General features: G+C 48.1%; 1 protein-coding gene across 3 annotated transcripts; it reads left to right on the top strand.

The window, feature by feature from the left end:
• Positions 1-1,921: 1,921 nt before the first annotated feature.
• On the top strand, positions 1,922-25,794 carry CCR6 (C-C motif chemokine receptor 6). Of its 3 annotated transcripts, XM_064360461.1 has the most exons (4): positions 1,922-2,137; positions 19,234-19,357; positions 22,736-22,843; positions 22,940-25,794. In XM_064360461.1, the coding sequence occupies exons 3-4, from the start codon at positions 22,835-22,837 to the stop codon at positions 24,062-24,064; spliced, it is 1,134 nt and encodes a 377-aa protein (XP_064216531.1). In that variant the 5' UTR covers positions 1,922-2,137; positions 19,234-19,357; positions 22,736-22,834; the 3' UTR covers positions 24,065-25,794. The 3 variants fall into 3 exon arrangements, with proteins under 3 accessions (XP_064216531.1, XP_012326462.1, XP_012326463.1); XM_012471039.3 differs by lacking the exon at positions 19,234-19,357; XM_012471040.2 differs by lacking the exons at positions 1,922-2,137; positions 19,234-19,357 and adding an exon at positions 14,723-15,082.
• Positions 25,795-27,231: the final 1,437 nt, after the last annotated feature.

The raw sequence follows: 27,231 nt of genomic DNA, 5'->3' as shown, positions 1-27,231 counted from the left end.
CACTGCCGAGAATGCCAGGAGTTCGTTCTGCTTTATGGCCGAGTAGCATTCCAGGGGTGTAGACGCCGTGTTTTCCTTCCCCACTCCTCTGCGGATGCACACGTATGCGGTTCCACGTCTCTGCTCTTGTGAATGTGCCCCGGGTGTGCTGGCGGCTGCTTCAATGTCTCAGGCTCCTGACCGGATTCCTGTGAACTCTCCCTCCCTCCCCAGACAGCGCTGAGTGAGCAACATCCACTGCCCGGCTCAGACACCTGGCCCCCTCCCTTGTGCTTCCGCTTATGTCTGTCAGTAAATCCTGTTGACTTTGTTGCCAAAATATTCTCCTCATATCTTACCTGGGTGATCTTTCTGATTCCGCCTGAAATCCCTTGAATCCATTTTCAACACTGCTGTCAAAGTGATCTCCTTAGAATAGAAGTCAGATAATGTCACTCCGAAGTCCCAGGAGCATCCCTTCTCCCCTGGAGGAGGCAAAGTCGCTAGAGTGGACTGTGAAGCCCTGTGACCGGCCCCTCGCCATTGACTGCAGCTCCCACCCCTCCCCGGCTCACCTCGGCCTTACTGAGCTCCTTCCTGCTTTGAGCATGTCAGGCAGATTCTGCGTCGAAGACTTCACCCAAGGCGCTTTTCCTCCAGCTACACACATGGCTCACTCCTTCCCCTCTTCCAGGGCTCTATTTAAATGTCACATTCTCAGTGAAACCTCCCTGTTCACCGTCACTGAAATTGCAGCTACCTCAACAATCCCCATCCACTTCTCTGCTTGATTTTTCTCCACGGCATTGGCCAACTTCCGTACTATGTATCTTTTCATTCGTTTTTTTTATTACCTGTGTTCCATGACTAGAATGGAAACCCCATGAGGCCAAGACTCTTACCTGTTTTAGTCACGGCTGTACGCCTCCTGCCTGGAGCAGTGGCCAGCACGCAGTAGGCATCAGGAAGCGTTTGCTGGAGGAATCACTGCAGTGCGGTGTGGTACAAGAGGACATGGACGACCTAGGGCTTCTTTCCCAAAGTCACTACTCTTGGCTTATACATTCGTGGGAAGTTACTCAATGTGTTTCTTTCCATCTACAAAATGAAGGTCACGATGCCCATTTTCCCCAAACTGTCAGTCAGGATTAAATGAAATACTAAACAGGAAAAGAACTTTCTAAATTGTATTACACATGCATAAATTAACATTTAACAATGCTATTTATAGTCATTTGAAAAAAGAAGGGAGGGGTGGATGAACTAGAGCTGTAGGCTCACACGTCTGTCCCTGCAGAAGCTGTTGGCGTTTCCCATCAAGTGGCAATCCTGGACTTTCCTTGGGGGATTTGTAGCCTGTTTATGGTAGACCAAGGTGCAGAAGGTAACCTGCATTTCCCCTCAAGTTACGAGGTTGTTCTCAAGCTTTAGGCTGACAGTTGCCTTGGGAGTGTGGAAACACAGGGGTTTCTGTGTCCCCAAATAGGTCAACTTGTGATATGTGGCCACAGATTGTAGAAAATGGCTAAGAAAGCAACATGAGTACGTGAGGGTGAAATTTCTCCTCTATGCTTGGGGTATGCCTTGTTTTCAGCTGCCGCTGACCTGCCATGGGATATTGGTGAGATGCTGATTCTCTGTTCACTGTGCCTTTGTTCATAAAGCATAGGTCATATGGTATTTTCAGGTTTTTAAAAATTCTCTTAAGAAACCTGTGGAGCCTTTCAGAGAACTTTACAATCATTTAATTAATTTGTAATTTCCAAGAAGAATCAAGAAATATTCCACAGATCAATAATTCTGAAACAAAGAAAAATTTACATCTGAAATTGAAATTACCGAGTGACCTAGTTACACAGCCTGTCTTCCTTCCTCCACCTTATTCATCTCCTTTCTGTGATCTGAAGTGTGCGCTGAGGAATAAAATTTGTGGTGAGGGGGCAGCCCGACACGCCACCCAGCGTGCGGGGGAAGGAGGTGGCAGTGCCGCCGGAGGGGAGAGCTGAGCTGGGACTCCCGGGACTCCGTGGCAATCAGTAAGAGACGGCCCGCGTGTATGCTCTGGTGAACAGAAATCTCAACCTTTTCAAAGTCTGACATTTAAGAGAAAAAACTCAGAGACTGCTGGTTTGTGGAACGAAAAGCTCCTTCTTTATTGGTAAGGTTTTATTTTTTTGTCTTGGAATTTAGAAAATATTGTATTTCTTTTGTCTCAATAACTGTTTTATGCTTTGGAGGTAAAAGAACGTTGCAAAAGTTTGTGTTATCAAGTCACACTTGCAAATACTTACTTATTTAGACTACTTTGGTCATGCCAAAAAGAGAGAAGAGACGCCAGTCTTTGCTGAGTCGGTATGTGCCGTGCTCTAGTCCAGAGACTTCATACCTGTTGCTTTATGTAATTCTGAAGACAATCCTGGCGGGTAGGTGTGGGGCTATTTTAAACAGTTAGGGAGGTAAAGTCACTCAATCAGAAGATGGCCGTGGAGGGCTGGGAGGCAGATTTTTCTGATCCTAGTCTGTGTTCTTTCTATCTCACAAAGACATTCCATCCCATCTGCAAGTTGCTTTTGACTAGCACTTGAGAAAGAAGCGTAGGGACACTTGCAAACAGTCTAATAGGCCACAGCCACCTTTAAAGAGCTGTCATCTCCATGAGCCATGCCTGTAAGGAAGAAACGCAGATCCCACAAGTCAAAATGGAACTTGTCTCCCAAACTTAGGTTCTGAGCTCACCCTGGGGGCCGCAGCTGCTGCAGAACAAGGGGTGCTGGTGGGTCTAACGTGAACGAGGCTTGGTGGAGGGGCTGGCTGTGTGCGGGCAGGTTGGCGTCAAGGGTGAGGAGGGAAGGCCAGGAGGGAGGAAAGAGCCACAGGGTGCTGATGAAGCGGGGGTAGGGGTGAAGTGAGAGGGTCACAGACAAGCCCAGAGCCGGCTTCGTGGAAGGCACAGATGTGTCCCTGGATACACAGACGGGTCTGGGTCTGCTTCAAGAGAATTCTTTTTTATTTTTTTTGAGATGGAGTCTCACTCTGTGGCCAGGCTGGAGTGCAGTGGCACCGTCTCGGCTTACTGCAACCTCCGCCTCCCGGGTTCAAGCGATTCTCCTGCCTCAGCCTCCCAAGTAGCTGGGACTACAGGCGCCCGCCACCATGCCCAGCTAATTTTTTATTTTTAGTAGAGATGGGGTTTCACCATGTTAGCCAGGATGGTCTTAATCTCTTGAGCTCGTGATCACCCGCCTCGGCCTCCCAAAGTGCTGGGATTACAGGCGTGAGCCACTGCGCCTGGCCTCAAGAGAATTCTTGACACTGCAATGCTTCAGAAGGAGTTCTAGTGATAGTATAGTCTCCCAAGTGAAAGTGATAAACAAGTGACAATCAGTTTCACTGCATTGAGTCAGTGTATTTATGTCATTTAACAGTATTGTGACCCCATTTGTATGACAATCTCGGAAGCCCTTGCTTTAATTTTGTATTGTGTCTTCTCTAATTAATTATCTGAAGCCTCTAAGCCCTAACTTACCTGGAGCTCTCTTATCTAATAATATCAACCTCTAAGGCAGCCTGAGAAAGAGGAAATGAACCCCAAGAGACTCTGGGCCAAAATAGATACAGCAGAGCCTGTACCCAAACCTGCTGTGTTTTCTCCCTGGGGAGGCCCTCAGGTGCATATTCAGATACATTGGCTCTAATTTTAGGCGCAGTCTTGATAAGGGGGGCTGTCTGGTTTACCAGCCCAGAGCTTGTTGGAAGTGGCACATTCAGTGGGAATGTCAGCTACCGGAGTCAGGAACCCTGGAAGTGATGAGGAATGGCAGACGGCCAGGTGCAGTCAAGAGGTGGTCTGGAAGAACCCAAAACACAGAGGACAACCCAGTAGACCTCACATGGGACCATTTAATGCAGAAGTAGATACTGTAGTTCCAAGTATTGGGAGGCTCTCAGTGTGGAATCTGGTGCACTGCTGCAGATGAGAAAGCGCACCTCCCCAGCGGCTCCACGAATGGGGGCCAGGAAGGGCTGGACAATGTCCAGCTTTCCTGGAGACAGCCAGAAACTTCATCACGTGTCTTAGCAAAATTTTCACCCATCAGGTCCCAAGTTTTCCATGTTTGAAGGATCAGTTGAAAGTTAACTCGGAATAGGCTTCCCCAAGACCAAACTGTTGATTGGACATTGCTTTGTCACTGAGTAAGGTACAGTAAACATCCAGCGAGGCCTTCAGCATTCAGAGGACGGAGCATCTACACAAGACATCCACTCCTCTTTACTTCTTAAAGCGCTTCTATTTGGGGGGTAGAATGAGAAGTCGAATAGACGAAGGAAGGGAAAACGGAACAAAGACAGAAGGGGCAGGGCAAGAAACAGGTTCCAGGATAGAATAGACGTGAGAGCTTATGAGCAGAGGCGTGGTGGGCTGGCCAGCCATGACCAGGGTCGGGCCAGGTCACACAACCGTGACAGATGCGGCTCTGGGCTCTGACAACGGCACTGCAGCAGACAGGGTCGAGATGCAAAGCAGGGCCGTTCCGCAGCTGCGCGTGGGAGGTCTCTCCAGCAGCTTCTGTCTCTCCCTCTTCACCCTCCCGCGATCTGGCTCATGTCAGGAGGACTCCGTCCTTCCTGCGCTGTCCCTACCTCCTGCCACAGCAGCTGTCTGAGATCCTGGGCTGGTGGAGTTGGAGGTTTGACAGGTTATACATCACGTGACTTAGCTGAGAAGGTCCAGCTTCCTTCTGCTCTCAGGTGGTCTTCTGAGCAGCGGCAGACCTCAAGAGGGGTTCGGAATCGCAGGAGCGCAGGCCCCAGCCTGGTCTACCCACTCAGAACCTGCATTTCAACCCCAAGGAGAGGCAGTTCCTGAGCACAGCGCCCTTGGAAACCTTCCTCCAGGTGTAGGGAACCCCATTCCAGAGGCATCAGTTCCTGTTTTGGAGGGGGTACTGCCATTGTGTGGCCTAAATTTCTACCCCTGGCACTGGGATGAGCAGGCCCCTTCTCCATTCAGAGCCCCCGGCCGGGCCTGCTGCGATGGCCGTGGAAACCAGCCTGTGACTCTGGCGTCGCCGTGCACACGTCACCCTTTTTCATTTCTGTAGCAGTTTATAAGTCAGTGGGGCTGTTCCTGGTAGACAGAAATGGAAATGAGCGCCCTGAATCTGGGTCACCCGGCGGCCTCGTGAATCCCGGTGGCCCCGGCCCTTAGCCCTGCGTCCAATGAGAACCGGAGGCGAGGGTGTCTTCCCAGATGCTAGGGAGGAGGCTCTAGACACATTTCATTTGTGTGATTATCCAATGGCAAGATCATTTGATCGAGGGTCCCCAAGAATGTGTGGCTTTCAGATTTCTTTCTGGCAGACAAACAGATGTTTTAATAAATCGAAACATCAGCCTTGGGAGTGTAATTAAATGACTGTAATAAAATCAGTCACTCTCCTTCGGTGTTTTTGTCAGCATGAGTCTTTTCAGGTTCTGTAATGAATCTGTCTCCTCCCACCTACATGGCCAAGACGGTGGCAGGCTGGCGGGGGCTGTGCTGCCTGCTCCTCAGACGGCCGGTGGGGGTCTCAGTCGTCCACCCCGCAGCTGGCCGGTGGGTCAGAGAGTGCGCCAGCCAGACCCCAGTGCCTGGCGCCCTCTAGACGTTGTAGAACGGCGAGGGGAGGCTTTCTGTCATCCTCATTCTGTGAGCAGGCCTGTCCTTTCTAGCAAGGTCAATCACGCCTTTGTGGAATATGATTGTGAGATTTTTAAGTAAGTCAGAGGAAGCCTGATGCCACTGGAAGTTGGTTTTAGAGCTGCTGAGAGCGGCTTCATTCTCGGTTCAACAATACCTCGTTATCTGCAGTCCTGGTGTCTAAGCGGGGTGTTTCCTTAGCAGCCTGGTGTCGTTTTCCCATTTTCCGTATCTGACTTGAAGCAAAATAGTGTTGTCCACTGTTCTGGAAACTGACACAGAGAGAACTGTGACTATGGCAGCACTCAGACAACAGTTTATCTGGGAACATCTAGGAGGTGTTATTTTCCCAGCAGTGAAAATTAGTGATAGCCAGAATAGTCACTATATGAGTCCTTTTGCTTTTCTTAGTTCTGTTTCATTATGCAACCAACTTATTTTGTTATGAAGCAGAAGCACGAAGAGAACTGTTTAAACATGACATTTTTATATTCCCACCTCCTTACACAACCCCAGCCTTTCACATCTCTTCTCTTTGTCACTTGTTCACTTTTATTGCTAAAAGTTTGCAAAACTAAGGCTGTGTCTAGAATGTCGTGGTCAGAGTTGGAAGTTTAAACTTGAGACCTCAAAGAAAAGTTTTCAAAGGGAGTGCTCTTTTGGAAAAGCTTCCATTTTCCTCCTAGTTCAGAGACCCACGGGCTATTAAAGCGAATGGCTAGTGGTTACGTGGAATTCCTTTCTGAGGGCGAAGCTGCACCCGGCGGGGAGCACACCAGCCGCTGTGAAAGGGCGTGGTTGTGTCTCCTGTCCTGAAAAGCTCCAGCGTCCAACTGCCAAGGAGAGGTCAGGAGAAAGAATCCTGAACTCCTATCTCTGTCTCCAGAGAACATTCCAGAGGTTGTGCTGGAGCCCGAGGGAGCACTTTCTCTGGAGTCCGGAGAGTTCACAGACTAGTAGGCCTCCTTGCCCTTGCTCCCTCTTGGGAATTCTCTTTCCAGCACACTGACGCTTTCTGTTTTAGATTAAATTGACCTTTCTGGCTGGACACCCTTTCCTTCGGCACAGCAGGCAGCTGGGCCTTTCCCCGAGGCCCTCCTCTCAGCCCACAGCCCAGCAGATCCCTGGGGGGAAGATGTCCTGCCTCCTCCTAGCCCAAGCCACCTCCTCCCACCACAGGGCTTCTGGCCCAGGTTTTCCTTCTGATACAACTGAGAGGAGAGCTGCTCTTTCTCCCTGCAGACACTTCACATCAGACGGCAGCTGCCCCCTCGGTCTCCCGCTCCACCCCGCACCTGATTTTCAGTCGAAAGAGCCACCGTCTTCCTTTCTCAGGTGTCCGGGCTGCCCGCCTTTGCCACCTGCTAGCAGATGCACCCAGGGGCACTCTAACCATTGCAGAGAAGAGCACGTGCCTCCCAGTCCCGAACGCCTGCACTTAACCCCAGAGCGGCTGCCTCCTCACTGTGCGCGGCATGGTCCTGACGTTAGCACAGACATTGCTACTCCCCCAGAAGTCGCTGGAAAACTGGAAGGGTTGGCCCCTAATCCTGGAGTTCAACAGGAAGGGCCAGGAGGATAATGATGCAGGAGAAGGTGGCCGTCCCATGGGTGAGGGTTCCCTCCCTCCCGCTGTGGGTGGAGGGTGACTCCTGCTGTCCTGTGGGCTGAGGGCTGTCCATCACCGGGCACTGATTCCTCTGCACTTCTGGGTGGTCCAGAGGGCTGAACACAACGCCTTCCTAGAAAACCAGAGTTGTGGGGGCTTAGATGGAAAGCACCCGAGAATACTCCTGCATCCTCTTCACCACAGTCTCTTTATCCCGCCCAAGATAGTTCCAGCAACCCTGACCACCACAGCACCCTCATCCCTCCCACACGGCCCCTATCCTTCCCACACAGTCTCACCATCCCCCACGCAACCCATATTCCCCTGACACAGTTTCTCCATCTCTCTCACACAGTCCCCATCCCTCCTCACACGGTCCCCATCCCCCTCACATGGTCCCCATCCCCCTCACATGGTCCCCATCCCCCTCACACAGTCTCCATCCCTCCTCACATAGTCCCCATCCCTCCTCACACAGTCCCCATCCCCCCTCACAGTCCCCATCCCTCCTCACAGAGTCCCCATCCCCCTCACACGGTCCCCATCTCTCCTCACACGGTCCCCATCCCCCCCAAACAGTCCCCATCCCTCCTCACACAGTCCCCATCCCCCCTCACAGTCCCCATCCCTCCTCACACAGTCCCCATCCCCCCTCACAGTCCCCATCCCCCTCACAGAGTCCCCATCCCCCCACACAGTCCCCATCCCTCCTCACACAGTCCCCATCCCCCCCTCACAGTCCCCATCCCCCTCACACAGTCCCCATCCCCCTCACACAGTCCCCATCCCTCTCACACGGTCCCCATCCCTCCTCACACGGTCCCCATCCCTCCTCACACAGTCCCCATCCCCCTCACACAGTCCCCATCCCTCCTCACACGGTCCCCATCCCTCTCACACGGTCCCCATCCCTCCTCACACAGTCCCCATCCCCCTCACACGGTCCCCATCCCTCCTCACACAGTCCCCATCCCCCTCACACGGTCCCCATCCCTCCTCACACAGTCCCCATCCCCCCCTCACAGTCCCCATCCCTCCTCACACAGTCCCCATCCCCCTCACACAGTCCCCACTCCCCCCACAGTCTCCACCCTCCCCCCACAGTCCCTGCATCTCTGCCCACCACTGCTGCATGTTAGGTCACAAGAGTGTTGGAAGGCTCTGGATTGAGGGAAATGAAAGTTGTTGTGTTTGTTTTCACAGTTAACGAGATCAGGCTTCACCTGGGTTTGCTGCTCACCATAACTCTATTCTCTTTTCTGAGTCTCCCTGTCACTCCTTAAACATTTTCCACCTGTGTGGTCTCTGTTTCTTCAATATGTTCTTCGTAAACCCTTAGTTAAGCTTTTACTGGGACATTCATGCAGAAGTTTTGTCTCGAAGAGCAGTGGGAACCATGGTGCTTAAATGCACGTGTCGGTTTTCTGCCCTCAGATTCTTCACTCTGCAGGTTCCTGCAAGCTCTTTTCTGGTTTTCCTTCCTTAATGATACTGTACTGATATTTTAGGACCTATCCTCTGGCCTCTTCTGAAATGTCTCTTTTCTATCTTCAATTTGTCCTGCTTCAAAAACATGAGCCCAACTTCCCAGCAGTTCCATCTGCATCTCTGAGTTAATTGCAACCTCTCCAGCAAGATGCTGCTGCTCTGTCGCTAAGCCCCTCTTTAGGGCTCAGTGGTCGCAGCCACCGCCCCCATCTCCACCACCACAGCAATAATCGCAATCACAAAGCTGTTACTGTGCACCTCATGCTGTGCGAGGTATGGACTTTATTTGTCTTGGATCTTCACATGAATCACTTACAAATTTAAAATCCTCACGTATTGATTAGGAGACAGACATCTAGGGGTTAACTTGAAAAGCGGCTTTCAATTCTTGAAGTGAATGCAAAGTCATGTCAAGAATTTCCAAGAATTTTCAGTTAAACAAGGCATCAGGCACTTCAAATGACATCCATTTTCTTCCCTCTGAAACCATTTCTGTAAGTTTCTTTAACTGTTCTTCCATGTAGAAATAAATTAGTAAATAAAAAGTAAGCTTTCAGTTTGGTTTCCCTATTTCTGTTCCGATGTAAGATTTGGCATCATCTTGATGATTCTTGTTCCTTACTGATATTTTTCAAAATATCTCCCCACGTCATTTTCTCTTCACATGTACCCCAGAACGGTATGAACTGTGGGATCAGATGACATGTCTTTGAGACTGGGTCTTCAGCGTGTCGGTGCGGGAACTTGAAGAAGTCGCGTTTTTCCTCTGAGTTTTTTTTCTCATCTGTCAAGTGGGGAGGACTATGACAATCCCAGGGCCTGGGGCCTGTAGTGAGGATTAATGAAACTGAATGGATGAAACGGCGAGGGTCAGCCCCACACTCCAGATGCCCGTGGTCCTGGCTCCCTTCCCTTCCCTCTGCCACCAGGAGGGTGCACCTGCCCTGTGCCCCTCTCTTCTCCCTACTGTAAACTTGCTCCCGGTCCCTCCACGGCCCACAGACATCTGTGTCTGCATTGCCTCCAGCATTCTGGCTCCCTTCTGAGGGCTGGTCCCCCGACCGTCCTCACCGCTCTCCACCTCTGTGCCTTTCTGCCTCCCCAGCCAGGCTCATGCTGTTTGTCCTCGAATTGCTTTCCTCCCCTGCCTCCCTGGTCAGATCTTAGCTGGCTTCCTGGCTGAGCCCCGGACCTTCACGAAGATGCCTGAGGTGCAGGAGCCTGCAGCTGGAGGGGCTCCTGTGCGCTCCTTCCTATGAACTGTCCGCATCCATCACACGCAGGCTCTCTGCGCTTCTCATGTTGCTTGTATTGTCATGTATTTAGGCCTCAACTTTCCAACTCTGAGTTCTTGAAAGGTGGGAAGTAAATGGCATACTTTTAACTATTTCTATACCTTGCGAGCTTTACATAGTAACTATCGAAAAAATGATTTGTGTCTGAAAAAATAATTTGTAACTGGTGTTCTGGCTACACGCGAGAGTACTTTTCAGGCCAGCTACTTTACTGTGTAGAATAACACAGAGTGACTCCCCAGGCCCAGATGTGTAGCATATGCAGTGAGCATTGAAGGATGGCATCTTTGTAAACTCCAAAATTCGAGGTGTCAGCATAGCTTGTAATCCCCCCTATAAAATGCGTTTTTGTCCCTACCAGGGAATGGCCTTTTTTCTTTTTACTTTTTTATGGAGGAGAAGATATAGATCCAAACCACGCGGCACAGATCCAAGCACTGCTGGGCTGGACAGTCTATGATTTTGAAACGCGCGCGAGCCTGCGGCTGCCTGCCCGCCATCGCCGTTGTAGATTTCTTCCCTGCACTCCCAGCACCTGTGCTGCCTCCAGGCTTTCTTGGGGAGAGTTTTTAAAAATAAGCAAACAACACTTTTATTTTGATTTGCTTTGTTTTTAAAATACACCTTCATTACTTCAGAAGTATTGAGCGCATGATGAAAGTAGAAAGCTGTCCCGGTTTTCTGCTGTTGCTTGACCACCACCTGGAGTCATGGTGTTTTAACAGTGATTTATTCACAATCTCTCATGGCTCTGGGGGTCAACTGGGCTTGGCTGAGTGGTTCTCAGTTGGGGCCTCTGCTGCAGTTACCATCAGAGAGTGGCTGGGAGCCACGCCATCCGAAGGTGCAATCGGGCTGAGGGGCCCCCCACTGGCCGGCAGGTGGTGTATTGTAGCTGCCTGGTATCTCAGCAAGAATTCTCAACCAGCCCACCACATTGATTTCCTCAAAGTTTATATTGAGCGTTACTTTAGGGGTTTACAAAGTATTTACTATCACTTCAACTTTGCTGATAATTTCAAAAGATGACTGACACCCAGATGACCAACGTCACTGATGAGTGTCTACAGTGGTGACGGTGGGGAGGCAGCCGCAGGCTCTCACATGCTGCATAAACAAATCACTTACTATCTTTTCAACTTTGCTGACAATTTCAAAAGATGACTGACTGCCAGATGACCAACGTCCACAAGGCAGTGTGCCGTGGCCTCCAGTGTGTGTGCCGTGGCCTCCAGTGTGTGCCGTGGCCTCCAGTGTGTGTTCCATGGCCTCCAGTGTGTGTGCCGTGGCCTCCAGTGTGTGTGCCGTGGCCTCCAATGTGTGTGCCGTGGCCTCCAATGTATGTGCCGTGGCCTCCAGTGTGTGTGCCATGGCCTCCAGTGTGTGTGTCGTGGCCTCCAGTGTGTGTGCCGTGGCCTCCAGTGTGTGCCGTGGCCTCCAGTGTGTGTTCCATGGCCTCCAGTGTGTGTTCCATGGCCTCCAGTGTGTGTACCGTGGCCTCCAGTGTGTGTGCCGTGGCCTCCAGTGTGTGTGCCATGGCCTCCAGTGTGTGTGTCGTGGCCTCCAGTGTGTGTGCTGTGGCCTCCCGCATGGCCTGGGCTTCTCAACCCAGCATGAAGGCCGCATCCCTTCATGCATCACAAATGGTCCAGGCGGAGCTGAAGGGCTCCTTAGGACACAGCCCCAGAAGTAGCAGATGGTGACTTTTGCCATATTTCATTGGTCAAGCAAATCACAAAGGCCAATTCAGATTCAAGAAGACAGAGTCAGATCTGACCTACAAGTGTTCAGAGCCTGTTTGTGAATTAAAGGCAATCACAAGAAGAAGGGTCCAGGTCACCATGATCAGCGAGGCTCATCTGGCAGGCCTTGCCTCGGCAGCACCAGCAAACCACCCGGCTGCAGAAAGGCTCAAGTTCCATCCACAGAAATAGTACAAATTGTGACACTGTGGACTCCCACAGTGGCTGGCAAGTATTACACACGGGGGTTGCTAAGTCAGTGAGGCCCAGGGAACAGGGAAGGCTGGGGCGGGGCTGGCAGCGCCGGCAGCCACACACTCATCGTGGACGTTGTTCATCTGGGTGTCAGTCACCTGTTGACATATCAGCAAAGTTGAAAATAGAGTCAATGCTTTGTTAACTCCTAAAGAAACAGTCAAGGTGAGCTGCAAGGAAGTCCATTGGACAAAAAGACTGTTTCTGTACATAATTGCTGCTTGAGATTTTAAACTGTGTCTACTCAGACAGCCAACACACATTCCTAAGTATGCCCTTTGCCTTTTAAACTCTTCTTCCCTTCCAGGGGAACCAGTTTGCACTCCCTGCTGCGTCTGCGTGGCCAGAGGATGCCCCTTCTTCCTAAGCGTCTAGGATCCCGAAGTTCTAGGCTATGCCTTTTCACGCCAGTGGTGAGGCCCCGCAGTTGGAAACGGTCATGGTGACCCATTCTGAGCCGTACCCGGCGTCCTCTGCAGGGTTATAGCCAGAGGCAGATGGCTTTCCTGGAAATGCCTCGGTGTGAGTTTTAAAGCAACTCCTTATGACTATTATCTGAATTTACCAAACTGTCCCCTGGCTTTTGCTCAGAATGAACTTTTGATGTTTACTGTCGAATTTTCCAACTGGAAAATTATTCTTGTGAAACATGTGACTGTAAACCACACTCCTCGCGTTTTACGCACCTCACCGCATCCAGGCAAATGAACAGTGTGATTTCAAATTTGAGGAAGGTTCGATGAGAGTGAGACCTAAGAGGATCTTGAATGTGGGGCATTTTTAGAGAGAGAAAAATGAAATGGGTCTCAGCTTTCTCAGGGTGATATATAATTTGGATTTGACTGGGAAATAGGAAGCATCGCAGAGGCCAGCGCCATGTGGGGCATCCGTCTCAGGTGTCAGGCTGGGAGCTGGTCAGCAGCAGGGTTCCAGTCTCCATCCACTGCCTTCCCCTCTGGGGCACGGAAGGTGGCATAGGGAGGAGGTTGCTCTTGGAGACCCCCAGATCCCTGCCTCTGTGCAGTCTAACTGCTTCCACAGTGTCCGAGTCTCTTTGTTCTGCCAGGAAGGGGATGTCATTGGGCCTCCTGAGTCCTTCAGCCTCTGCGTGGCCGCACGATGCGGGTTTGTTCAACACGTTACATTTCTGCTTAATTAATGTTCATTTTTGTTCCCCAGCAAAATCCAATCTGTTTTTCCCTTTTCTTTCCAGGTAGGCATTACAGGGCTAATCATCTATAAAAGGGCCAGTGTTAGAGGCACCTGAGAACTCAGGAGGTGTGTGTGCCAGGGCGGGCGGCCTGGTTCTTCCTCCTCTGCCTCCTGAGGGCACTCTTTCTACCGGAAGCGGAAGCATCGGGGTGAAGTGGAAGTGAGGTGGAGGGATGGAGCCGAGGTAGCAGGGGAGGGGTTGGTAGAGCAGAGGGGAGCGCCTTGTTTGCCCTCCCTCCAGTAACCAGCAGGTTTCGGGTTGGGGTGAACTCTGGGGTAGCAGCACCTCATGACTCCTCTCAGCTGGAGAAGGGACAGGTGACCCAGGCTAAAAGAAGTGGTGAGCTCTGTTAGAGGAAAACAGCCAGGACTTAGTGAGGAGAGGCTTTGCTGGGAAGGATTGCTGTCAGGCAGGAAAGGGAAGACAGCAGCAAGAGGACCCCATGACCATAGGGCTGCAAGTGCCTCAAACAGAAAAGACCCTTCTCTTATCCAGTAAGGAGGAGCCACCGGGGCCAGCAAGGTCTTCAGAGGGGACCCAGGAGAAGCCTAGGAAAATGGCCAGTGGGGTTGAGCAGGACATAGGCCCTGCTGTGTCCAGCTGGCTCCCTGGGGAGATGACCAGGGCCACGCTCCAGGTCCTCAGGGCTCGCTCAGGCTTGGGAACTCGGAGCTCAGGGCTCAGCAGGAAGCAGAGACACGGGCGAGGCGTGGTCGGGACAGGGCAGGGCTGGGAAGTGAGCAATGTGGCCTTTTGGGCAGCCAGGGTGGGGAGGACGCAGTGCACGCGAGGCAGAGAAAGTGAATCCATCCGGCTGGCTGTGTATTGGTCATGAGCCTATTGTCTGTAAATTTTTTGTCATTTCCTGAGATGTGGTTCACAGCAAGCCAGGTGTGAACAGCTTTATGATTCTAGGGTTCTTTTCTATTTTTTAACCACTTGCATCTAACAATAAATTTCTGAGTGACTTGTCATAAGCTGCTTTCCTTGATATGTCTAATGACTGGTCAGTGACCCCCATTATCACCCAGAGATGATGTCTCTGTGCCACGTAAAGATTAGGTGCTCTGCCTTTGATCAAGGGACTCCTCTGCGGGTCTCAGAGTATCTGGTAATAACAGCTGATAAGCATGGAGAACCACCTTTCCTCCGGGCACTGTTCCTCAGCTTTGTGGACAGGCCTGGCTATTTCTCAGAACCCTCTGAGGTTAGAACTGTGAAGGTCTTTCTTCTGAAAGAGGAAACCGGGGCTTGCTGAGGCTCAGTGGCCCTTCTGTGGCTGTATAGCTTTCAGGGTGGAGCCAGGACTCACTGACTCTGCACAAAAGTGCTCCCAACCCCGCCCATTACCTCACAGGGCCTCTTGCAAACTTCCTCAGATCTTCCCAGCCGGCTTGCAGGGGCTCCTGGCTCCCAGGGGATAACCAGGTAAAGGAGTGTGGAAGTTTGGGTACAAACTCATTACCGCAAATTGAAAACATCGCAAAGGCTCTCTTGCTCTGGGGAGCTACACCGCCTCCCACTTTTTCATCACTTACCCATTGGTTGGACTGTGATTCCAGGGATCTCACGGTTACTCAATACCTTACAGGATACACATGGTTAACGATTTGCATTTGGCCAATAGGCGTTACTTTTCAATAGGAAGTGGCAATCCAGAACTTGCCTTTGGCCAGTTCTAGTGGCTCACAGCTTTTCTTTGTAAATAACCACTAGAAGTTGCCTCTTATTGACAGATGGTCATCACGTCGGTGACCTGGAGTCATCACACTGTGGGGCCCGGAGTGCGGCTGAAGGGAGGGGATCAGAGCGCTACCTGCGGTGAGCATGCCAAGGCCCTGAAACTTACCTTTCAAATCTAACTTCTTTGATATCCTAGCCTGATGGGAATGGGACTGTTTTTCTATTAATCTTCCAGAATGCTGGCATGCGGACTGTGTTCATGCGTAACAACGCAGACTTCCTTTCCTGAAAGAATTGACCGTACGGTTTTAGGAAGCCGACTTTTCCTCTAAGTGTATAGTAAGGGATATCATACTCGTTCCCTGCACTGGAGCTTGGGTGATGGCCTGTGTGCTTGTTTCTCCTACAGGAGATATCCTCAGGGCATCAGTCTGGAGAGGAATGTGATTCTTGATCAAATGTATGAAAAGATTTTGAAAAACAAAAAAATTAGGCTAAGAAATATTTTGGAGGCGCTAAGTCATTTACGCAATGAAAGTCATAGCGAAAAGTAATGAAGGTAATGCAAAAAGTAATAGCGAATTGTTGAGTGGACATTGCAGGCAGCCTGAGATTGAGCAGGAAGGAGCTTGTGAGTGAGGGGGGTTATTTAAGAGAAACTGACAAGGTGGAAATTTTCACAAGACCCAGAGCAATGTTGCAAAGCTGCCATGAGGGCTGCAATGCCACTGTGATTATGAAGCCAGTATCTTATGACCAGAAAAAAATACACGATGATATTAAAGGGAGCTAGGCCAGGCGCGGCAGCTCACACCTGTAATCCTAGCACTTTGAGAGGCCAAGATGGGCAGATTACCTGAGGTCAGGAGTTTGAGATCAGCCTGGTCAACATGGTGAAACTCTGTCTCTACTAAAAATACAAAAATTAGCCAGGTGTGGTTGCGCAGCTGTGATCCCAGCTACTCGGGAGCTGAGGCAGGAGGATGCTTGAACTCAGGTGGTGGAGGCTGCAGTGAGCCGAGATCGCGCTCCTGCCTCCAGCTGGAGATCACCTCCAAAGTCCATGTAGCAGCAGGACATCATTAAAAAAAGACAAAAATGCAAGGCCATAACTAAAGCTATTCTTGAAATGGTTAAAGATGTAATTTCTGCAAATAAAATAGAAAACATAAAAGCAAACTTCCAAAGAAACAAAAGGATCTGAAAAAAAAACACCCACAGAAGCTAATAAACAAATCACCAGCCGTAAACAACAAAAAAACCAAACCTCCTGGCCTCCTCCTTAGCCACCCTCATTCAAAAGCAGAAGGAAGCCAGCTTAGAGTTTCAGCTCCACTAATGCATATCTAAAAAAGTCTGAAATGTGGTGAGTCCATGATTCAAATGAACTTAGAGAACATACATGTATTGAACACCGAATATTGCAGTATTTGAAACTCTGATATCAATAAGATATTTTAAAATAAATAGGTTATTTAGGATCTAAATAATTCTATGGCATTTCACTAAGACCTGCTGGTGGCAAAGTGAATTAGAACGGTGAGTGAGAGACAATAATGGGAGGGTCACAGTCTAGATGAGCTACAGCTTCCCCATCTGTCAAATGGGTACGATGTCTCTACTCTAAATGGTTTTGTGAGGTTAAAAGAGATAACAGCTGTAAACCAGTGATTCTAATGCCCAGCAGGTAACTAGAACTTAATTTACAGCATAAGCACATACACAACACAAACACACACACACACCATACACATATGCATGATATATACATACACACACATCTATAGAGACACACACACAGTTATACACATACATACACCTACATGCATGCATACACACATGTATATATACATAGAGGCACCAATATACACCCATGCACACACATGCAAATACACACATGCACATGTATGCTCACATGTGCACACCTACACACATGCACACACATATATATACACATACATGATACACACACATGCATATATGCAGGCATATGCACACCGATTACACACGTGCACACACGCATATACAAATACACACACATGCACACAGACACACATGCACACACATGCATATACACATACATGATATACACACATGCATATATATGCAGGCATATGCACACCAATTACACACATGCACACACACATATACAAATACACACATGCACACAGACACACATGCACACACATGCATATACACATACATGATACACACATGCATATATGCAGGCATATGCACACCGATTACACACATATACAAATACACACACATATGCACACAGACACACATGCACACACGTGCATATACACATACATGATATACACACATGCATATATGCAGGCATATGCACACCGATTACACACGTGCACACACGTGCATATACACATACATGATATACACACATGCATATATTCAGGCATATGCACACTGATTACACACATGTACACACGCATATACAAATACACACATATGCACACAGATACACATGCACACACGTGCATATACACACATGATATACACACATGCATATATTCAGGCATATGCACACTGATTACACACATGCACACACGCATATACAAATACACACACACGTATGCACACAGACACACAGACTCTTATTTAGTTCTTGCTCCTTGTTTTGCAGGGCCAGTGCTATTTAGGAAAGTAAGTACAAATTCAAAGGTGTCTGACAACTTAATTTTAACACATTGTTAAGCTAGTTAGTAAATGTTTTTAAATTACAAGTTAACACAGTTTTTACCAGTGATAGTTTGATAACTATTACTGTTCTCCCATATTGAATTTTCTCAGGCAGAGTCTGTCCTTGACCAGGCAGTTGGTCTGTGGCTTGGCCCCTCGACCCCTATTCCTCTTGGGGAGCCCCTGGCAGCTCTTACTGGCCCTCTCTCTCTGCTACCACCACAGAGCCAGCCAGTATGGGTCTCCCTGAGAGTGTGTGCTGTGGCCACCGGCCTGTCCTGGGGCCATTTGCCTGTGATTAGAGGACTCCCAATGCCCTCAGAGTCCCCAAACATGGTTTTCTCTAAGGTAGAGGCCCCGTAGAAGGCCTGGGAGAGATGAGTGTGGTGTGTTTGCAGAGCTGAACACGGCCTGGCATTTCTTAACTTCTGTAGTGGGGACGGCTCCCCCTCTTTCCACTGGTTCTGCTTTTTAGCAGAATGTATAATTAGGTGTTCTTTTCAATTCTAAATGAATTAATCAATTCGCTCTTACTTTTTGAGATACTGTCTTGCATATTGGACCTAATAAAAATTGTACTAGGAGCCACATTACTTTACTGGAATAAAAATTGAAGTTAACATTTTAAATGCTATGCTAGAAATATGATTCTGGAATTAAGTTTTTCTTAAAGTAACACTTTTTTAAATGTGTGATAAAAAGATCTTTGAAATGTTAAAATTGAAATTCAGAGGCTAAGTTATCACTTACTGTGCACATATATTTAATCTTCATGAGATGCTAGTACATTTGCATTTTATTTAGAAGAGTAGGGTGGTGGCTTGCAGTCCCAGCTACTCTAGAGACTGAGGTGGTAGGATAGCTTGAGGCCAGTAGTTCGAGGCTGCAGTGTGCTATTATTGTGCCTGTGAATGGCCACCGGGCAACATAGCAAGATCCCATCTCCAAAAAAAGGTAGTTTACTTATATGATTTTAAGCCTAAAATACAAAATATATATTAAAATATAGCTTTAATATGCCTCTAATAAAGGGGAGAAAAAGTCATTTAAAATATCTCTTAATGAAAGTTTATTTCTAAGTTTAACATAGATCCACAGAAAGAAGAGAATCAATCAGACGTGCGACTTGCACAGCTTTTGTTTTATGAAATGGCTAAGGGAATGAAGGCACTTCAAGTTAGAGGCTGGCGTGGGGACCAGCACACTGGCTGGAGATTCCTCCTGTGTTTGCCACGGTGGCACCCCTTGGCACATTCCCTGGGTCAGGTGATGCCAGCCCTGGACGTCTGTGAGCTGCTGCAGTCCGGTGGTGGGTGCATGCAGGCATCTTCTCGTCTTCCCTCTGCTGTTGCCTTGAACAGAAGGGATTGGCCCCTAGGCATTGCTCAGACCTGTCTTTGGATGAATGAATGAACAGTCCTCTAGGTCAGTGACAGAGTTTGGCTATGTCCCATCCAAATCTCATCTTGAATTGCAGTTCCCATAATCCCCATGTGTCATGAGAGGGACCAGGTGGAGATAATTGAATCATGGGGGCTGTATCCTGTTCTCGGGATAATGAGTTCTCACGAGATCTGATGGTTTTATAGGGGGCTTCCCTCTTTGCTGGACACTCATTCTTCTCCTTCCTGCCATCATGTGAAGAAGGATGTGTTTGCTTCCCTTTCTGACATGATTGTCAGTTACCTGAGGTCTCCCTAGCCATGCTGAACTGTGAGTCAATTAAACCTTTTTCCTTTATAAATTACTCAGTCGCAGGTATGTCTTTATAGCAGTGTGAGACCAGACTAATACAGTCAACTTATGGATTATATGATTTATATAATCAGACATATATGATCATATAGATTATATAGTCAGATGATATGATTTATATAATCATATGAATAAACTTCCTTATTTTAAAGAGATGAGGTCTTGCTATGTTGCCCAGGCTGGAGAACCATGGCCTTTCACAGACATGATAATAGCACACTGAAGCCTGGAACTCCTGGCCTCAAAAATGTCCCAGCATTTCCAAAGAACAGGAATTGAAACGGTTCCATGGGTGAGAAGGTTTGGGAAATAGTGAATTATTCCAGCAGGGATCTGAAGGGCCATTGTTAAACGAGCTCTAATAGAAATAAACTAGGGAAGGGGATAGTTAGCATCTTATTAATGTTTTAATTTACTAGCCACAGAGCAATCATTTCCCTCCTGTCTGTCTCCCTCCCTTCTTTCTACCCAGAGCATCTCTTGGAACTCACTTTTAGACGCTGGATGCTTGAATTCCCCATGAAGTGACTGTTCCTAAATTTAAGGATGCTTTACAATAATACAGAGACTGTATTAATGGGAAGTGTTGAATCTTCAAAGCAGACATCCATCTAACATCAAACTTTACTAATGATCCAGTAACAAAAACGTTGGGCAGAGAGACGCATCCCATGTTGGCTGGGCTGTTCTCGAACTCCTGGCCTCCAGTGATCCACCCACCTCAGCCTCCCAAAGTTCTGGGATTACAGGTGTGAGCCACCACACCCAGCTATTCTACATTTTTAGATAGGGGTCCCAGGCTTCTTTCCACTAGTAAGTACTATTTGCACGTTTACAGGGAGATCTGGTCCTCGCTCGATCCAATTGTGGGCAGAGTTTGGTTATTTGTGGAGGTAGGACTGAGGTCCTCGTTTTCACGTTGGCTGTCAGCGGAGGGCCTTTTTAGCTCCTCAGGGCAACCTTGTGGCTTGACTTGTGGCCCCTCTTCTGTCTGTGGCTCCAGCAGCAACACATTGAGCCTCCCATCTTTGAATCTTTTCTTCTCCCATCTCCGTGGAGAACGACTCTTCACGTCTAGGGACTCGTGATTGCACTGGGTCCACCTAGATAATCCAGCATGATCTCTGTCCACCCCCAGGCCTGGGATCTTTAACTTCATCACATACGCACAGTCCCTTTAGCTGTGTAAGGTAACACAAGCACAGGTCTGGTGCCTGTGCCGGGGCCTGGGCATGGGGCCATGATGCTGTCGACCACAAGTGCTATCCCGTGTATCAGGTGCCTCCTCGCTTTGTATCTATTATTGGGTTGGAAAACCAGGGGCTGTAATCTTGTGATTATGCCTAGTGCCAACGTCTGAAAATCAGCTACATTTTGTAGGTTTTTCTAGTTGTTTAATGCGGCAGGGTACCTTTGGTCTTTGTTAATCCACCGTGGCTGGGAGCTTCATCTGATTGATGTGATTACCTCTTCACATGCTTTTGCAACACAGGGGTTATATTATGCTTCTTCTGCATACTCTAAAGCACTCAACGGTATACCTGCTGGGATTACAGAAGTGCAGAGGTGACCCCCATGCTTTCCTCCAGCTTTATGTCCAAAGCAGTGACTGAGGGGCAGTGAAGAACGAATCTCTGAGTTGTGACTCCAGGCATCAGGGAAGGAATAGGGTGGAGTAAGCAATGAAGTGAGAATCAAAATTATGCAAGAAATAGGTTTGGAAAATAATTCAGAGTGAACTTTGTGTTATATGGGCTTCCTGTCCAAAAGGTCAGTATCCATGTGGACTTGTAAGTGAGGACTGCTAAGCACAGCCTGGGTGTGAGGAGGGGAGATCTGCCTCCTCTGCCTGTGCACCTGGGGCCGCACTTCCCTAGCTGCTCCTGCATGGTGTGGCCAGGCCCACGTGGTGCCAGAGCAGGGAAAAGAGGAGGAAGATGGGCAATTGGCTGGGAAGCACACCCAACGTGAATATCAGAGCATTGCAGGCCATGGATTTTACTGGGGGGTGCCCAGGGGGTGTTAATAAACAGGATGATGGACAATGCTGGAAAGGAGCAGTGAGCCTGAGAACAGCGAAGGGTGTTTCTTTCTTTTTAAGTTTGCTTCCAATGATGGATTTCAAAGCCCTTTGTCCTCAGGCCCTCCATAGCCGCTCCAGCCCTTCCTGGTCTCCTGCTAAACTTCTTCAGCCTGGACGCATGCACGGCCACTGCTGGGATTCCCAGCACAGTGTATGCTCCATGCACGGCCACTGCTGGGATTCCCAGCACAGTGTATGCTCCATGCACGGCCACTGCTGGGATTCCCAGCACAGTGTATGCTCCATGCACGGCCACTGCTGGGATTCCCAGCACAGTGTATGCTCCACACCTGTTGTTTCTTGACAGTCCGGTTGATTCGGCCAGGCTAGCTGTTCAGCTGTTTCACAATCACACAGGGCTCAGGACTCACGACTGCTCTTCAGCCTGAGACCAGCTGGTCACCTGAGGGAGATGGCCCTTCTCTGTCAATCATTGGCCCATAGCCTCGCCATTCTCCAAGGACCCTGATCGGAGCCTCCTCCTGCAGGAAGCTTTTCCTAACTGTGCCACCCTCCACCTTTCCTCCGGCACTTGGATTTCCGGCAATTAGGATGCCTCTGCCACAGCAGGCTCGTGCTTGTAACCTGGAATGTCTACTGGGAAGGTCTGCAGCTGTGGAGGAGCAGGTGCATTCCTCTCTGGCACCCGCCCAGGCAGGAGCAGCGCATTCAGTGTGTCTTGGGATTCGGACTCATAGTCAAACTGCAAATTCTACTGGAGATTCTCACATACCCACAGGGGTGAATATCACTGACATATATTGTGAACTGTTTAAAGCCCAGAACTATGAATTATACATTTTCTATGCACATTTACACTTGTATAGATTTTTGTTCAGTAAAATCTTGTTGAATTTTTTAAAATTTTGCATAAAGATTTTTGTGCAGATCACAACTTGTGGATTTCTGAGAGCACTTTATTTAAACTATAGATCAGAGATTGGCAAATTATAGCCTCTAGCCAACCAAGCCCGGTCAGGCCTGTTCAGTTATGTAATTGTCGATGCTTTCAAGCTACACAAAGGCAGATCTGAGGAGCTGTGACGGAGACCTTATGGCTTGCAAAGCCTAAAATATTTACTGTCTGGTCCTTTACAGAAAGCGGTTGCTGATGCCTGCTCGAAGTAGATACCTTTATGTAAAAGAGTGTGCCGTGCACTCTGTCCACACGAGATGGAATGCTGTTGACTGAACTGTCTGGCTCTCCGAGAATACTTGTTTTAACTGTGGTGCATTTTGCTTTCTCTCCTTAGAGTTACTTCCACTTTCCTGCTCCCTCTGCCTGTGAGCTGAAGGGGCTGAGCCGTACACTCCTTTTTCTATATCCAGCCTGCATTTTGTTTTTGCCCACAATGTACGAGGTAAGATTTTAATTTTTGGCAAGGAGTATGATTTGGGCTCATTGTGGCTACTTGAGAATTGCACCGCTGCTAATTCTATCTTTGTCTCCCTTCCAGGAATCAGTGAATGTCAGCGGTGCTTTCGACTCCACTGAAGATTATTTTTTTGTGTCAGTCAATACTACATATTACTACTTATCTGATCCTGAAAACCTGGTGTGCTCCTTGCAGGAGGTCAGGGAGTTCTCCAGGCTGTTTGTACCAATCGCCTACTCCTTGATCTGTGTCTTTGGCCTCCTGGGGAATATTCTGGTGGTGATCACCTTTGCTTTCTATAAGAAGGCTAGGTCTATGACAGACGTCTATCTCTTGAACATGGCCATTGCAGACATTCTCTTTGTTCTTACTCTCCCATTCTGGGCCGTGAATCACGCCACTGGTGCGTGGGTTTTCAGCAACGCCATGTGCAAGTTGATGAAAGGCATCTATGCCGTCAACTTCAACTGCGGGATGCTGCTCCTGACTTGCATCAGCGTGGACCGGTACATGGCCATTGTACAGGCGACGAAGTCGTTCCGGCTGCGATCCAGAACGCTACCGCGCAGCAAAGTCATCTGCCTTGCTGTGTGGGGAGCGTCGGTCGTCATCTCCAGCTCAGCTTTTATCTTCAACCAGAAATACAACATGCAAGGCAGCGATGTCTGTGAGCCCAACTACCAGCCTGTCTCGGAGCCCATCAGGTGGAAGCTGCTGATGTTGGGGCTGGAGCTGCTCTTCGGGTTCTTTATCCCTTTGGTGTTCATGATATTTTGTTACATGTTCATTGTCAAAACGTTGGTGCAAGCGCAGAATTCTAAAAGACACAAAGCCATCCGTGTGATCATAGCCGTGGTGCTTGTGTTTCTGGCTTGTCAGATTCCTCATAACATGGTCCTGCTTGTGACGGCCGCAAATTTGGGTAAAATGAACCGATCCTGCCAGCATGAAAAGCTGATGGGCTATACGAAAACTGTCACCGAGGTCCTGGCTTTCCTGCACTGCTGCCTGAACCCTGTGCTCTATGCTTTCATTGGGCAGAAGTTCAGAAACTACTTTCTGAAGATCATGAAGGACCTGTGGTGTGTGAGAAGGAAGCACAAGTCCCCGGGCTTCGCCTGTGCCAGCAGGTACTCAGAAACCTTCATCTCCCGGCAGACCAGCGAGACCGCAGATAATGACAACGCGTCCTCCTTCACGATGTGACGTGCTGTGTGACAGAAAGCCGAGTCTCCCTAAGGCGTGTGTGAAACATACTCATAGATGTTATGGAAAAAAAAAAAAAAATCTGGGGCCAAATACACATGGAAAATGCGGGAATTAAGCAAAATCAGGCAAGCGTCTCTCCTGCGGGACTGAATGTGCTCATGGGCTGCGTGGTCGCTTCGGGGTGGGGGTGGTTTCTGACTAGTAGCATTTTTCAGCACACTTTGCAAGGAATGTTTTGTAGCTCTGGAGTGTATATAGGCCTGGCATTTCACTAAACAGCCTTTGGGAAATGCCGAATTAAAGCGAATTGCTGACCAATGTAAAAATTTTCAGAAATAGTCATGAAGCAGTCACAAATCACAGGGTCTTATAGTTACAACACAAAATGTCAGCATGGTCTGAAAAAACAAAACAGAAAAAAGCACGGAAGCCCACACATCACTCATTTTAGGCAAGTCTTGGAGCATTTTATTTAGCAGAATGTTTGTTGATGCTGGTTGTCCGCAGCAGGACCAGCTGCCTGGGGTTTCCTCTCATTTCCCTGATACAGTCCACAAACCTGACACGGTGAAACGGAGGCGGAAAGACGGGACAGTGGCGGAACAGGCGTCGCTGACGACTGTCACCGTGGATGCAGCGGCTCAGGGTGCAGTGGGCCATGAGGACAGTGTCACTTTGCTGTTACTTCCCCGGGAGCTGTTCTCTGTCATGAGCGACTCTTCTCTAGACAGGAGCTAGAATGATCTTGCTCACAGCTGTGCTCTGCGCACCTGGCAGAGTTCCAGTGAAGAGAAGGGACTCCAGAGATATTCGATTAATGAATCGTAATGAAAGTGGGGTTTATTGTGCAGTTTAAAGATTAGATGTTTTTAATTTTTTTAAATAAATAGAATACTTTTTTTTTTAAAGAAAGCAACTGTACTGAGACAATGTAGAAAGCAGTTTTGTTCTGTGTCTTTAACGTGGTCGAAGAGCAATGTATGGCTGAAGACTTTTGTTCTGAGGAGCTGCAGATTAGCCAGCGGACAGCTGGAATTCTGCTGCCTTCTGACAATGATTTTAAAGGGTCTGAAGTTTGAGATGGAATCAGATTTTAACACCTCTCTTCAACGACATAGAAAGTTTATGGAAATCATGTTTTTGAAGGGTTATGTAAATATATGAACGTTAGAAACATATCAACTTGTGTTACAAAAATACAAATGTGTTAGGAAGGTACTGTCATGGCCCGGGCATGGTGGCTCACCTCTGTAATCCCAGCATTTTGGGAGGTCCAGGTGGGAGCATCACTTGAGGTCAGGAGTTCAAGACCAGCTTGGCCAACATGGCAAAACCCCCATCTCTACTGAAAATGCAAAAATTAGCCAGGCATGGTGTCAGGTGCCTATAATCCCAGCTACTTGGGAGGCCGAGGCAGGAGAATCTCTTGAACCCGGGAGGCGGAGGTTGCAGGGAGCCAAGATCGTGCCACTGCACTCCAGCCTGGGCGACAGAGCGAGACTCCATCTCAAAAAAAAAAAAAAAAAAAGAAAGAAAAAAGAAAATTATATTGTGAATTACTAAAATACTGACTTGTTTAAACCTGACAAATGTGTTATTTGAAACTTCATATTGTTCTTGTAAGCTTTATATATCTCTTTAAAATGCAAAATAATGTCTTAAGATTCAAAGTCTGTATTTTTTAAAGCATGGCTTTGCAAAATAAAAAATGTGTTTCGTACATGAAATAGGAATCGTTTTTCAGCTTCAAGGTCCAGATGGAGGGGCCCACTGTCCGGAGAGCATGTCTTCAGGCTTCCTCATGTCCTTCAAATCTGTTAGCGTTTGACTCTAGAGATCAAAGCAAAACAAGTCGTCATTCGGACACTTCTTGCAGTGTGATCAGCGTGCTGATGTCATCTGTGACAAAGATTCATGCCTGAAGACCAGCATAGAAACATTGCTTATTTGCCAGTGAGCTTCTCTGCATTGTTTAAAAGTTCAGATAAATGAAGCTGACTTCTTTAAGCAATAACCTTTTAAACATTTTAGATATAATGTATAAAAATGTTTCCAAAATATGCCACATACTTTATTTCTTCTTAAATATAGTACAGTAAGTAACATAATTTTTCTTGATGTCTCAGGCATCAGAACAGGTGCTATGGGAACTTGATGCTCTCAGGAGACATTAATTAGCTGGAGGGAGCTGTTTTTCAGTGGTCCTGTCGATTTCACCTCATCTTCTCGCTGTCAGGCTCTGGCCATCTCTTCCTGAATCTGAACCGTGTCTGCCGTCAGTCCTCCTCTCCACTCAATGCAAACATTATTCGTTAAGTTTAGTGGGGAAATCAGCTATCTGCACTTGTCAGAATTGTGTGTTAATAGGGGCAATGTGTTAGAACCTCTCAGGATTCAATTATTTCTGGATACGTGAGATTTTACTATATGCAAAGTTCAACATTTAGGGATTTAAGTATTACCTTGCAAATTGCACATGATTTGCTTCTAAGGACAGACAGACTGGTTTTTAAATGAGGCCAGAAAAACACAACATTTTCAAATCCTTTTAAGACTTCCAGTAATGTGTGGAAGTTGCAGGCTTTCTGGAGATACACACGCAGAGAATCTGGTCCAATGAATGCAGTATGCATGCTATAGTACGCTACAATGCTAGTTGGCTGGGGCTGCCCGGACAAAACACCACAGACCGAGTGGCTTAAACAACACTTCTATTTCTCACATTTCCAGACGCTGGTTAAGGTGTTGGCAGGGCTGGTTTCTCTTGAGGCCTCAAATGGCTTTTCCTCTGTGAGAGCTGAAACTTCTTATAAGAACCCTAGTCAGACTGGATTACAGCTCACCCCAGAGGCCCCTTTTAACTTAATCACTGGTCTAAAAGTCCTGTCTTTAAATATCGTCACTTTCTGAGGGTTAGGACTTTGACATATGAATTTTAAGGGGTCACCATTCAGCCCCTGACATCTATTTCCCAGAAGGTAGCTCACCTTTTCATACTAAAGTTGATCTGAGACACAGGAGAATGTCTTTCTACACAGTTTCCTCCTTTCTAATGAGTTACATTCAATCCCATTTATTTGCATTCATTCCCAAACATTCATTCCCATTTTGGCTTTCCAGGCGTGGATCCCACAGAAAGATGACAGAGAAGGGTTGTGGTCCCT

Source organism: Aotus nancymaae, unplaced genomic scaffold (assembly GCF_030222135.1).
Source record: "Aotus nancymaae isolate 86718 unplaced genomic scaffold, 86718_ANA_hifiasm-v0.15.2.pri h1tg000040l, whole genome shotgun sequence".
In the NCBI taxonomy this organism is placed as follows: domain Eukaryota; kingdom Metazoa; phylum Chordata; class Mammalia; order Primates; family Aotidae; genus Aotus; species Aotus nancymaae.
Note: the sequence above shows the minus strand (reverse complement) of the source record. Positions and strands in the feature narration are given on the sequence as shown.